The following is a 13,646-nucleotide window of genomic DNA, read 5'->3' as shown; positions in this document are numbered from 1 at the left end:
TTAGGAAGAGACAGTAGTCTCAAGTTATTCTAGTGGGTCCCTTATATGTATAATAGTTTTGACCACTTCCCTAAGGGGTATCGAATGGTCTTTGCGAGCATTTGCGAGCATGCGAGCAGTGCGTTTATTTTTGCGAGCACGAGCAGTGATCAAATATGTCTTGCGAACAGCGAGAACTTTAGAAAATACAGACGGCGAGAGGCGAGCACTTCGTAAATTTTCTAGGTGGAATTTAGATATCTCTTTTATTAGAAAGAAACGTTTTGCGCCAATTAATCTGGCTGACATCGTTCAACCAATCCCAGCGGCTTACAGCCAATTATAGTAATTATGCTTTGTTGGATGTCAAATTACGTCAGGTAGCTTCGCGTCTGAGCTTCAGTGCGGTACACTAGGTGGACGCTCAAGGAGATCTTAAGCTTTCTACTCCGACATTGTGAACACATCACGGGAAGAAGCTTAGAGTTACCAGACTTTCAAGTGTTTTGACATGGAAAGTTGTTTTTGGTTTTATTAATATTCTTAGGAAATGTGAACAACGCGGCATTTAGTCTAACAAGCATTTCGAGATTCGGTTTTGATGATTGGCAAACCGATTGACTGGAAGAAGAATCAACGCAACGGAAGAACTGTGATATATGCTGCTAGGCCGTTTACAATTTTACATTTTATATATATTTGATATCTTTTAAGCTTTTTAAATATTACTAAGTTCATATATTTCATTTACTTATCAGTTTATCTATTTATTTTATACATTATCTATTAAATTCTAAATAATTTTAACTTTAGCTAAGGTATATTTTATTGTGTAAATAGTGTCCGCAATTAGTTTTTTTTTTAAGCTAAATACTATTGACACTCAAATAAAGTCATTCATTCATTCATTCATTCATTCAAGCTTTATTCGGAGGCTTCTAGGATCTAACGAATTGAAGTCAAACAGCTCTGATAAACTCTGAAGGTCGAATAGTAATAGTAATACTCTACATGTCTTCACGTCTCTAGATAACTTTTTACTTTTCCGGTTGCCTTTCGGGAAGAATTCTTACGTGCGTCAGTTTCAATAAAACGTCAGCAAAACGAGGAAGCACGTTTCCAGAAACATTCCTAGCGCGTGAATGTTTCCCCAATGTTTCTCAGGTTTGCCATACGGGAATTTTAACGAGAATCAGAGCATGCGAGCAGTGACAAAAATTTTGCGAGCACGAGCAAGCGAGCACTCATCTAATTTTTGCGAGCAATTCGAGCAGTGGCCAAATTTTGCGAGCACTTTTAAATCGAATGGAACCATTCGATACCCCTAAAATACGCGCATGCGCAGAACTTAGTCATTTCACGTTTTGCAGAAGACGGTTGCGAAATGTGCAAAGATTTACAACGCACGTGCACAGCTGTTGTTCTGCTCATTAAACCTTTTGTTTGGTGGCTTTCTCGTTGCCGTTGCCGTCGTGGTTTGCTTAAGTAAATCTCACTCGAGCCTTAAGGCTACCGCACACTAGCCGATTTTCTGTCGTAGAACTGCAGATTTTTTGTCGGGGTCAAATCGGGTTGAAATTTGTCGGGCCATCAGCTTGCCGCACACTCGCCGATTTTTTGTCGTGACTAGCCGCGTTGAGGCTTGGGGCCGAGTCATCCAAAATCAAGATGGCGCCTATTCCACTGACGTGACTTTCATGACATTTCCTAACTGGTTGAGGTGCTCGCGAACCCCGACAAATTGTCTTGGTCCACCGCACACTAGCCGACAAGGCCCGACAAGCACTGTCAGATGTCGCTTGACAAGGCCCGATCTTGTCGCAGACTTGTCGGAATTCACCGCACGCTAGCCGACCAGTGAAGATATTTTGTCGGCCGACAAAAACTCGGTTAGTGTGCGGCGGCCTTAACAGAAATAAACTTGGTCTGAACCTCCACAACATCGATTCACGATTCTTGAACCTTTTCAACTTTGCTTACCTTAACTGTAGTGTATACTGACACTATAATGTAGGTTGACGATTGAAGCTCAATAATGGTAGCGAACCGAGGCAAAATAACAAAGCTGCAGTACCGAGGTTCGACCTTGTCCGGAATAGCATACAAAATTAAACCTGCCTCAAAGAAATCTGGCGCCCAGCGCTCAGGGAGACCGATAAACAAGCACTCCCAAAATTCCAGGCGTAATCAATCGATAAAAATCGATATTGGAAATTCAATCGACATCAATCGATATCAATCGCTGATTGCTATCGATTGACATCGGCAATCGTTATCAATCGATAATTCCTGTCTTCAGGAATATCGATTTTCATCGATTTTAAAAAACTCGACAATAACCACCCGGACTATTCAAAGATGGGTTTGTTATTATAACACCTGCAACAACACGAGACGTTCATCTTCAGCATGCCGCTAGATTATATTTTCCTTTTAGCCTACTCCGAGATCTACTCTTAAGTCGGTTTCCTGTTAAACACAAATGATTGAAATCAGCAGAACACTGACTCTGTTGTTTATTTTGCTTCATCGTAATGCCGACGCTATCATGAAACTGGAGGGTTTTACGCTGCTACTCTGGGCTGAGCTTCTTCCGGTGTCGTAAACGAGCAAAGAGAGATGTAAAACCCGAAATATTCCGTTCTTGTTATTTTGTCAATGATTGTAAAAGATATGCAGGATATGGTAAATTGGTTCATTAGAACCATTTTTTTACGATAACTGCAGAAACTCTCGCGCGCTCATTGACTAATTTTCATTGTCAATAAGCAGACGGACACATGATTTTATAATTTATGCGATGCGTCAACGAGCGAGAGCGGACAATTTGACAATTTGTTATCGTAAAAAACAGATTGACATCAGTTTTTCAAGCGTCTGTCCTGTTATTATCAATGAATTTCGTCATAACATTGTCAAAATAGTCTGCGGATCCACTTGGCTATCGCCTCGTGGATCCACAGCTACTTTGACAAAAATTTGAAATTCATGATCAATAACAGGAAAGACCTACAAAAAACTGACGTCATGATCAATTTGTAAATAGACAAATTCTGTCAAACATTTTATCAGTGTAGCTTGTCAAGGACAAAAATAATTTCCGACAGCATCGATAATAATCGATTCCAATCGATGAATCAATCGTTGTCGATTACTATCGGCGATCGATTACTCACAACTTTTTTTCTTCATCGATTTTCATCAATTGCTATCGCCAATCGATGTCAATCTTCGATTGATATCGATTGTTATTATATAGCTGTCTCACAAGGACTGGGAACTACCAAATTCACGAATTTGATTGGCTGAAATCAATATTGAACGCGGTGTAGATTTTCCCATCAAGACCGGCATCTAGACCGGTAATGTTTTGCAATGAACAAGTTACAAACTAAAATGCAAAATCCTTAAATATTTTCATCCAACAATATTTACTTATGGAAGTGCCAAAAAGCCCGATGAGAACAAAAAAAAAATCTGGCAGAGTTAAAGTCAGCTTATTGCCGTTCGCAAGCAGACTGTCAGTTAGTACAAACGAATTAAATTGTTCTTGTTTGCTATATAATAAACATCTTACTAAAGTGCACCTATCACCAACATTTTTTTTCGCTAAAATAATAAAGCTTATTTTGTGGAGTAATCTGCCGCAAAAATTTTTCGATTTGGTTAAATCTTTGATTTTCTATGGCTCGTCAAACTACGTCAAAACGCCGCCATTTTGGTTCACGACCGAGTTTAACGGGGCATGGGTCGAGGGCCGGATGTCACGTCAAATCCAGAACACGGTGATTCTGTAAATTCGCATATTTACATGTTTCTGTGGGCAAAGGCTGGGAAAGTAGTTCGAAAAAATGCTAGCCAGGTGCGTTGTAGTGGGATGTAGCAACACAGCAAACGTACAGGAGGTACTGCGCTTCATGCCATACCGTTTTATGGAGAGGTGATCGTCCTGAAGCGAAGAAACGTACAAAGCGATGAATCGATTTCGTGAAAGCGAAACGTGCAAAGTGAGAGGCGTCTGAGTTTGGTGATCTGTTCTTACCGTTTCAAACAAGATGATTTCGCTCGACGCCTGGATTTTCAGGGAGAGGAAGGGATTTTGCTGATTCCACGACTTGAGTGAGACGAATTTGGAATAACCGCTTTTCCATCGATTCATGCAGCCATTGTTGCATCTGATCTGAGAAACAGCAGCAGTCAGTCAGCACAGCCGATAGATACAGAAGTAATGGTGAGATATTTTTTTCTGAGCAAATGTTCCCTGCCTTAGTATGTTAGTTTCCTTCCTTGTTCAATTCTTTGAAAAAGAAATCTGTAAGGGTATTTTGGGCAAGAAAGTCATGCGAACAAGCACACTAGTTTGGAAGACCCACCGTTCAACAAATGCGGCCATGGACACATTCAAGCAAGAAATGGCTTAGAATTAGTTTATATGTTCAGAACCCTTTTTACATGTGGGTATTATCAATGTACAGAGAACATACTTCGACCAGGACCAGAACAATTTCAAGCTGTCTGTGTATGTGTCTGTTTCTGCATGAGGCTTGTGGACTTGAATTGTATTTATAGGAAGTTTTAATTATTGATACCATGGTAACACATGCTCTTGGGCAAGAAAGTCATGCGAACAAGCACACTAGTTTGGAAGACCCACCGTTCAACAAATGCGGCCATGGACACATTCAAGCAAGAAATGGCTTAGAATTAGTTTATATGTTCAGAACCCTTTTTACATGTGGGTATTATCAATATACAGAGAACATACTTCGACCAGGACCAGAACAATTTCAAGCTGTCTGTGTATGTGTCTGTTTCTGCATGAGGCTTGTGGACTTGAATTGTATTTATAGGAAGTTTTAATTATTGATACCATGGTAACACATGCTTATGAGATTGCATCTCTGCCGACCAAATGCTCTTGCAAATGAGGACGTTGTTCCAGAAACATTGCTGAAGACACAAATATTTCCCTCTTTGCCCAGCATGGGAAACATTGTTGCGACACAAAAAATGTTTCTGATAAATATTATTTTTGACAGGGACATGGTTGTGTCCATAACAATGCATCTGCAAGTTGCTGCACTGTAGAAAAGCCATCATTGAACTGATGTTGTTGTTGTTGTTGTTGTTCTTCTTCTTCTTCTTCTTCTTCTTTCTATTATTATTATTATTATTATTATTACTATTATTACTATTACTATCATCATCATCATCATCATCATTATTTAGCTCATATTAGCTGAGCAGGAGGTGTGTATGGGAGAATCTTGACTGAGGATTGAACGCAGTGAGGTCTGTAAACACGACCGAGGTTAAGATTCTCCCATACAGACTGACTAAGCTTGGTTAATAAGATGTTTACTATAATTTGCAAACAAGAACAATTTAATTCTTTTAATGTAACAGGTTTGTACTAACTGACATTTTGCTTTGCTCTTTTCTCTCTCAGGCTTTTTGGCACTTCCATAAATAAGTATTGTAAGAAGAAAACAATGATTTTGCATTTTAGTTTACAACTTTTTCACTGCAAAGCATTACCAGTCTAGATGCCGGTCTAGATGGGAAGATCTAGTCTGCTTTCAATATCAGTTTCAGCCAATCAGATTTGTGAATTTGGTAGTTTCCAGTCCTTGTGAGACAGAGCCATATTATTATTAGCTTGTCACTGTTTGCCAGGAAATAGATTATGGAATACAGAATCAAAGATAAATAAGTAAATATATAAACAACATAATTTTATTGTTGTCCAAGTTGATTGCGACATGTAAATGGTCAGTGAAGGGACACAAACATTAAATTTTCCACTTGACAATAAAAGAAAGAAAGGCATCTGCTTTCAGTTTGTAACACAGGATTATAATAATTCACATTTCTAAGCACAAGCGAAGAAAAAGGGGTCCTTTTGATGTTTCGTGGGCCTTTTCTTATTGGTGTGTTGTGCGAGTAAAACAAACTGTCTATGTCAATGAATCAATAGTTCAGTAAGCTGTTGGTCTCCAGGTGAATAAGACTGATATGTTTTCGAACAAATGCCATATTTTTGCAGTATTGTACAGTTGTAGAACAGTTTGTGTTGCAGTTTGTCAAAATAAGTACAGTAAATATCAAGCTCACTCTAGTTTTGTTCAAATTCCTCATGAAGGTCAAATCATTCAGAGCTTTCATCCTTTTCAACTGAAAATTCCTTGTTCGAGAATCACTAAAGCATGTTTGTAACAGTGATACAGGACTAAACGGGTGTAAACTAATCGTATAATTCACACTTGACCAACCAAAGATTGCAATAACATAGCCAACCCCCTAGCTACCCCCCTCTTACTCAGGAACTTTACAATGACTTGTTTATACATGTAACTGATCGTTTCACAACTATACTTCAGTGTAAATTGGAAGAATCACTGTTAAGTAAAATGTTGTGTGCATGCATGTAAAGAGGGATTCGGAAACATTCTTATCTTATACAGCCATGTGCAAAACTGAATTACCTCTCTTTGCTGCCAGTTTGATGATAGGTTTGCTTCCCTTTAGTTTTGTATTTGCCCGCTGCTAATCTTAAACTCCATTTCTGAAGGCATACAGGTTTAATTTCTGGATATTCAGTAACACGTTAAGATAACATCAGCGCCAATATCTTCACGAGCAAGATCACTCTTCTTTGAGTATTGACAACCATAACATTCGTTGATGTTTTGAAGGGAAGCGACGCTACAATTTCTACACTTGCACGTAAAGAACACAAACACTGTCATGGGATAATCATTTTGATCTACATTGAACGCATGAAGTTAAAATAATTTGAGAAAGTGAACGGACTTGACTGTTATTACGAAAGTATATTAGTGCGAGATCGAAGAAGGCGCGAAGATAGTAAAGACGCGCCAGGCGCTACAGTCTTACTAGTATCACTCTTCGACGTCTACATATCATTGGCTTCGAGTCTGTCCATCTGAGCTCGTTCGAGTTCTTTGTCAGCATCCACCTCCTGGTATTTGGCTGTCCATTCTCCATTGGCCAGAGAGTAGTCAGCATACAAATTAGCTCAGTCGTCACCGTTTGACTATTCAGTTTGCGATGTTGATAAGCGTGAGCGGTCATTCTTATCAGCGATAAAATAAATTTCAGAGTTTTCTGAGTCAAAGCTCATTTCAGAATCAGACGAACTAGAAGACATTGTTAGTAAAAACAGAAATCGGTCGACTGCGGAGTCCCAGCGAAAGAACTTGTGTTGCAAAGAGGCTTCTACACTCGGACAAAGTAAAAGACCTGACTGGGACAGTCGAAGCATTCGTTCTGGATTTGACGTCACAGCTTTAACTCTCCCCAGATTCCCCATGCGCGGTCGCGAACCATTCGAAACTCGGTTTCGAAGGGGCACAGAAATTCGAGGATTTCACCAAATCGAAAAATTTTTGCGGCAAATTACTCCACAAAATAAGCTTTATTATTTTAGCGAAAAAAAATTTTGGTGTTAGGTGCACTTTAAAGGGGCTAGGTCACGCTGTTTTAGGTAGTTTTGTTTAATTTTGTTAATTATGAGCTCTAAATGTCAAATTGGCAGAGCAAAAGTCTTTCATTTGCAAAATCACGGCCACATAACAACTGAGAATGATTTTCCAGCTGTGTAAATGACATTTTGATATAAACTGATATAAATTTGAAAAAAGGTGGGCCGACGTTTTCAAATTTACCCAAATGCATCAATTTTAATCCTCTCCAGTTTTGTCTATCCATGTCCCTTCCTTCCTGTGTTTTGTTTGAGATCTTCTATAGTTTTGAGCCGTTTTTGTGATATTTCAGTTAATTCTATGACCATTTGATCAGTGCTGAAATTGCCTAAAATTTCGTGACCTAACCCCTTTAACTGAGCTTAGTCGGTCTGTATGGGAGAATCTTGACCTCGGTCGTGTGTACAGACCTAACTGCGTTCGGTCTGTACTCACGACCTTGGTCAAGATTCTCCCATACAGACCCCCTGCTCGGTTAATAAGAGCTCATTATCGATTATCGGTTTCTCGATTGACAACGCCTGGCAAAAAGGCGACTATTTTTTTCTATTCTATTTTCACCATTTCTATTTTTATTCTTTTTTCTCCAAGGTGTTACCAGCTGGCATCATGGGAGTGATTTTGGTCCACAAATCAAGTTCCTCCTCGACTTTGGTAAGGCAGAAATGGAAAATTCCGATTTACCTTCATACATAAAACGGGAAAAATATTTTATCCACTTAGATATCTCGAAATATCGCTCTTTTCTCGTGATACAAAAACGACACGTTTTTCTGGCAACAATTAATTATATTTTGATAAAATAAGAGCGGAGCTGGAACGCCAAGCGGAGCACCATAACTATAGGAACAGAATCACATGCATGCATAGACAATTCTTTTTACAGGGTTAGTGGCGTGGATCGCTGATGCCTGCGCCCTTCGATAAATAGGAGGATGTCGCGCTAAATGGCGCCCATACTCCAGCCACTAGTAGGTGGACCGAGGCATGCTGCCTCAATATTGGACAATTTTGATATTGAACATCCATGTTATGGTCAATTGACACCTGTCAAAACAAGGTATCTGCTGACCAGTATCACGTGGCCATATCGCGGGCTCAGGCTTCGAGCTATTCGAGGTTACATTTTCTGAAGTTCACCGCTGCACAGTTACTGGTTTTCGATTGGATCACAGGCTCAAGCCACGTTAACTTATTGTAGTCAGGAGCTCCGCTTTCAGGCTTGGCTAAATTTATATATTATTTTTTCCTTGTTCGTGGGGCTTACTCTGAAGTCGCTTCGATTTTGATTCATTTCAGATTAACGCCGTGAGCTCTGTGAGCATGACGAGCGCCATAGTATCAGGTATAACCATGTATGAATATAAATGGGCTGTGGGAAGAATACTGGTCGCTAACCTATACTCTGGGGGTATGTATCAGGAAGTCACTGACTTTGCCAACAAGGACGTGCCTCTTAAACTCACCGACCAGGAAAATACTGTGGTAGCAATAAGCTCCTTGGTTGCAATATTTTCCACCATTGAGGTTGCCCTCGCCGTTTGTGCTGCTTGGATCAGTGATTCTCTTTTGCAGCCTCCCCAAGAGAATCAAATCAGTCAGGTATGTGAAGGTATATCTTTCGGAGACACGAGAAATAACTTTCATACCATGGCATAAAAAATTCAGCCAATCAGAATACAAGAAAAGCGTTGCATACTCGATGGTATAGCACTCAACTTTTCCATCACGCGTTGCGCGTGTCTCGCATAGTGTGACTCAAACAAAACAGAAGTGCTCTATAGAGTAACAAGACCCCAAATCTTCTTTTAAATCTTCTTCTTTCAAATCTTCTTCTTAGTGCAATTACTTATCCCGGTCCAATTACTTATTAATAGTATTTATAACAAATTTCGAAATTAAAAAGATCTTTGAGAAGCTTTTTTGAGCGAAAAAGTCAGTAGCGCTTCCCATAAATTTTAATAAACGGTCCGCAATGCGTACATGTGGGCTTATGGCAAGCGCAGTGTTATTCCATAATTGGGTTGACATATTCCAGTCTTACGAGTAGGCAACTACTAGAACGATAAAAGTAGGAAACATTAAGAAGGAAGCCATTAAAGCGCACGTAATTGACATGAGAGTCACGTGGGTATCCAGTTATAGGTAAAGTCGCACACGCTTTTAACTCGTTTCGGATCTTCCGTTACATAGAAATTTATTTCCCCAATGATCGAAACACGGTAACTGAAAATAACAAAATTACAAACACGGGAATGAACATAAAATAACTAACAACGACCGAACATGAAGAATGCAGAAAAGCGGCAAAGCGAAATAAACGAAGAAACTTACAAGACGAATGTGAAAAACCAAAGACGAACCGAAAACCAGAGACGCTCGTAGTACCCAATGACGCTACTAACTGAACTAAATTACACGCAAACCGAACTTATAGAGTATGCAAATGAACATAACATATACAAAAAGGGCACAAAACAAAAGAAACTAATTACGCAAAACTTAACACCAAACACGAAGCAAGAAGCATGAACAAATGTCACAAATTCTGGCGCCTACAATAGGTATCCACTTTCAAAAACTTGTAATAATTGGATACCGGTAATTTGAAATCCACGTGATCGCTCGCCGATTGCGTGACGAATAGGCGCGCGGAGAACCAATCGCGATCAAGAATTCTGTTATGGAAAAAATTTATCAATTAATTAATCAGTCAATCATTCAAGTCGTCTGCCAGTTATATTTCACGGCCTTTTTTCCAGTTCATATGCTAACCGTGATTGGCATGGCTCAATATAAAGCTGTTGAAATATATTTTTTCTTTTAATTGAATTACTTTCAGGCAAGAGATGTGAATAACCAGTCTGGAGCCGGACAAATCCCCTTGCAGCCGACCTATACAGCAGCTCAGCCGATGATTGCTATTCCACCATCCAGCTACAATGCCCTTCAGTAGCTGTCTTGCTTGCTTTTTCACAGTTATTATGAAAAGTAACAGTAGGTTTCCTAGTGAAGTCGTAAGACATCGTAAAACTCAGAAATCAATAAAAGTACCAACATGCTATACAATTACATGCTTTACCACAATTGCTGCTAATCTCGCAATCCGATTGGCTAATTTGCCGTTGTCGATAAGAGTCCCGAGACAACGCTGCTCGCGTCAATGTGTCGCGCAATGCCTTTCTCAGCTCGTGCTCTGAAAAAACATTTTCTTTGACGTTGATGTTGTGGTAAAAAGCAACTGCGCCTCGTGAGTCCACAACTTTTTGACCACTGTGATGACGCGTATCGTTGTCGATAAGAGTACAGACCATGCTAAACCACACTCGACTTGTTAAATTGAACATATCCAAATATTTGGAAATTTTGCAACAAATATAACTTAGCATTTTACCCTTTAGCACTGTTTCTCTAACGTTTTATTGTTCATCGCTACCAAAATAAACATAACCGTTAGTAAAATTATCGCAATAAAAAGTGTGGCAATAATCAATAAAGAGGTGACGCATATTCTCAAAGTCGTAACGTGTCTGTTCAGCCCAGAAAACCCTGTCAACCCTAACCCTCTCTGTACAATGTACAGGCGGCATCCCCAGCGAATGCAGATCAGTATTTTAATAAGCGATATCGATATCCCGCGAATTAATTTCAGCAGGGTACGATCAGTGTGATGTCAAAAATTTTCAGAATTCTGTCATTTCTCACAGTAAATGTGGTTCCGAACTTCGCAAGTCGACTGTCAAAAAATAAAATCTAAGCTTATGGCTATTAAACTGCCAGACGAGTGCAGCCATGCAAACAGATCGACGAAGACTGAGAAGAAGCTATGTTTCTGAGCGAGGGTCTGGATTGGAGAGTTAGAATCTCATTTATTAGTAAAATATCTCAGTTGCAGACCTCGTTCTTAGGTATCTCGGTTAAAAACGCCTTATTTCTATGCTCACAGTTACAATTTTGAGCAATTAATTCTCAGCGATAAGCTAAGCACTCACTCACTTGAGGAAATTTGCTACGCCTAGCTAGTGAAGGCAAAATGTTATTGAAAGTTATTCATTTCAGACTCCCTGTAAAACTAAATTTAAGCTAAGCATGATCTGTTTTCACAGATCGGAAGCTAGCTGGATGAAGCGGCTGTAATTCGCAGGGTTTTATAATAGCTACGAGCAGTCTAGAGCGTTGGATGTCGGATCTTTGTTGAGCAGCTGGTACGGTCCGTAGCTTAGCTATCTGAGAAGCTGCTAACCCTGAAACGGAGTGGACACATATCAGAGGCGGTTTATAATAAGATCAGACCCCGACACAAACAACCACCTAGGATCTATGGTTTGCCGAAGATCCACAAGGTCGACACACCGCTTAGGCCAATTGTGTCGTGTGTCAACACCTTTGCATACGACCTGTCTGCTTTCTTGGCTAACATATTATCTCCTCTTGCAGGTAACTCGAACTTCACAGTGAAGAACTCAATTGACTTCGCCTCCACTATTGCCAGTGAGGAGATCCAGGACCACGAGATCATGGTGTCTTTCGACGTAGAGTCATTGTTTACCAACGTACCGATCGAGGGCGCCGTACAAGCCGCGCTACAAAAAATGGAGAACGACGCGGGCCTGGCTGACCGCACGACACTTACACCAGTTCAAATCGCGGACCTCTTGGATTTCGTATTAAGATCTACGTACTTCCAGTACAACGGATCGATTTACGAACAACGAGACGGCGCAGCCATGGGGAGCCCTGTATCCGCAGTTATTGCTGATCTCTACATGGAGATATTTGAAGAACAAGCAATAGAGTCCGCACCTTGCAAGCCTAAGATCTGGAAACGCTACGTAGATGATACTTTCACCATCGTGGATCGGGATAGAGTTGATGTCTTCCTGCAGCACCTGAACAGTCAACAACCATCAATCCGTTTCACCATGGAGATCGAGAACAACAGCAAGATCGCCTTTCTCGACACGTCAGTTTACAGAGAACCTGATGGCCGCCTTACCACCAGTGTCTACAGGAAACCAACACATACTGACCAGTACCTAGCGTATGATTCACACCACCCTCAGTCACTAAAGCGCGGTATTGTGAAGTGTCTGTACGACCGGGCTAAACGTCTCGTGACCAAACCATCAGTAATCGCTGGAGAGAAGAAACATCTGTCATCTGTACTTGTTTCTAACGGATATCCCTCCTCTTTTGTACAGAAGATCACAAAGGCACGAACAACCCCAAGAAGAGAGCCTGTCGCGGAATTTAAATCCACCGCCGTTTTACCTTATGTCCAAGGAGTTTCCGAGTCTCTCCGCCGCTGCCTAGAACAACAAGGCATTCGCACCGTCTTTAAGTCCGACACGACACTTCGGTCACACTTAGTGCGACCAAAGGACACCGTCAACCCGGCTAAACAAGATGGTGTTGTCTACAGGATTCCCTGTGAGTGCGGCAAAGTCTACATCGGGGAAACAGGGAGATCTATGCAGGAGAGGATCAAAGAACGCGACAGGGATAAACGACTCGCCCGTACCCAGACCTCCGCCGTTTCTGAACACACCCACGAGACCGGCCACTATCCTATCTGGAATGAGGTCAAGTTTATTGATCGAGATCCTCACTGGTACACACGTAGGGTCAAGGAAGCTATTCACATAAGACTTCACCCTAATAACATCAACAGGGATAGTGGAATTGAAATTCCTGAAGCATGGATACCCACGATCAAGAAACACAACAACAGGAGAACGGTACAACAGCAGACCACTGAGGGAACAGCTACTCGCCGGAACAATGGAACAATAGGAGGATCGAAATGCACCAATCACAGCCGACCTTTGTGATATAAATGATACCGTGCAATCAGTCGACCTTATCGCCTGAAGAAGACTAGCAGTAAGCAGTCGAAACGTCGCGATCTACATCTCAAGTGACTACATCGTGAGACAAACGATAATACACTTCATTATTAGATAATTTTTGGTACGCGTAACTTATGACAACTGATAAAGACATGTAAAGAGAAACCAGAAAAGTTCATGACAGGTTATTTACATGGTGATCATGTTGCGTTTTTGGTAGTTATTCTATCTTCTTTTTTTCTTTTTATTTCAAGTAGAATTTTGATGTTTTCGTCCACTAAATGGTATTCTGTAAATCGGACTGACGAATCAA

General features: G+C 40.6%; 1 protein-coding gene across 2 annotated transcripts in view; it reads left to right on the top strand.

Moving 5' to 3' along the window:
- Positions 1-11,645, top strand: part of LOC145494573 (uncharacterized) — a 19,062-nt gene extending 7,417 nt beyond the window's left edge. Inside the window, exons 2-4 of one of the 2 annotated variants that reach the window (XR_014050269.1) lie at positions 8,076-8,138; positions 8,784-9,629; positions 10,049-10,315. Coding sequence is in view for 1 of the 2 variants with exons in the window: in XM_081474072.1 (XP_081330198.1) it covers positions 8,076-8,138; positions 8,784-9,086; positions 10,327-10,440 (480 nt within the window). In the remaining variant the exon portion in view is untranslated. The other variant, XM_081474072.1, reaches the window with a different exon arrangement.
- Positions 11,646-13,646: the final 2,001 nt, after the last annotated feature.

Source organism: Orbicella franksi, chromosome 8, assembly GCF_964199315.1.
Source record: "Orbicella franksi chromosome 8, jaOrbFran1.1, whole genome shotgun sequence".
Classification (NCBI taxonomy): Eukaryota; Metazoa; Cnidaria; class Anthozoa; order Scleractinia; family Merulinidae; genus Orbicella; species Orbicella franksi.
This window is presented reverse-complemented; position numbering and strand designations above follow the sequence as displayed.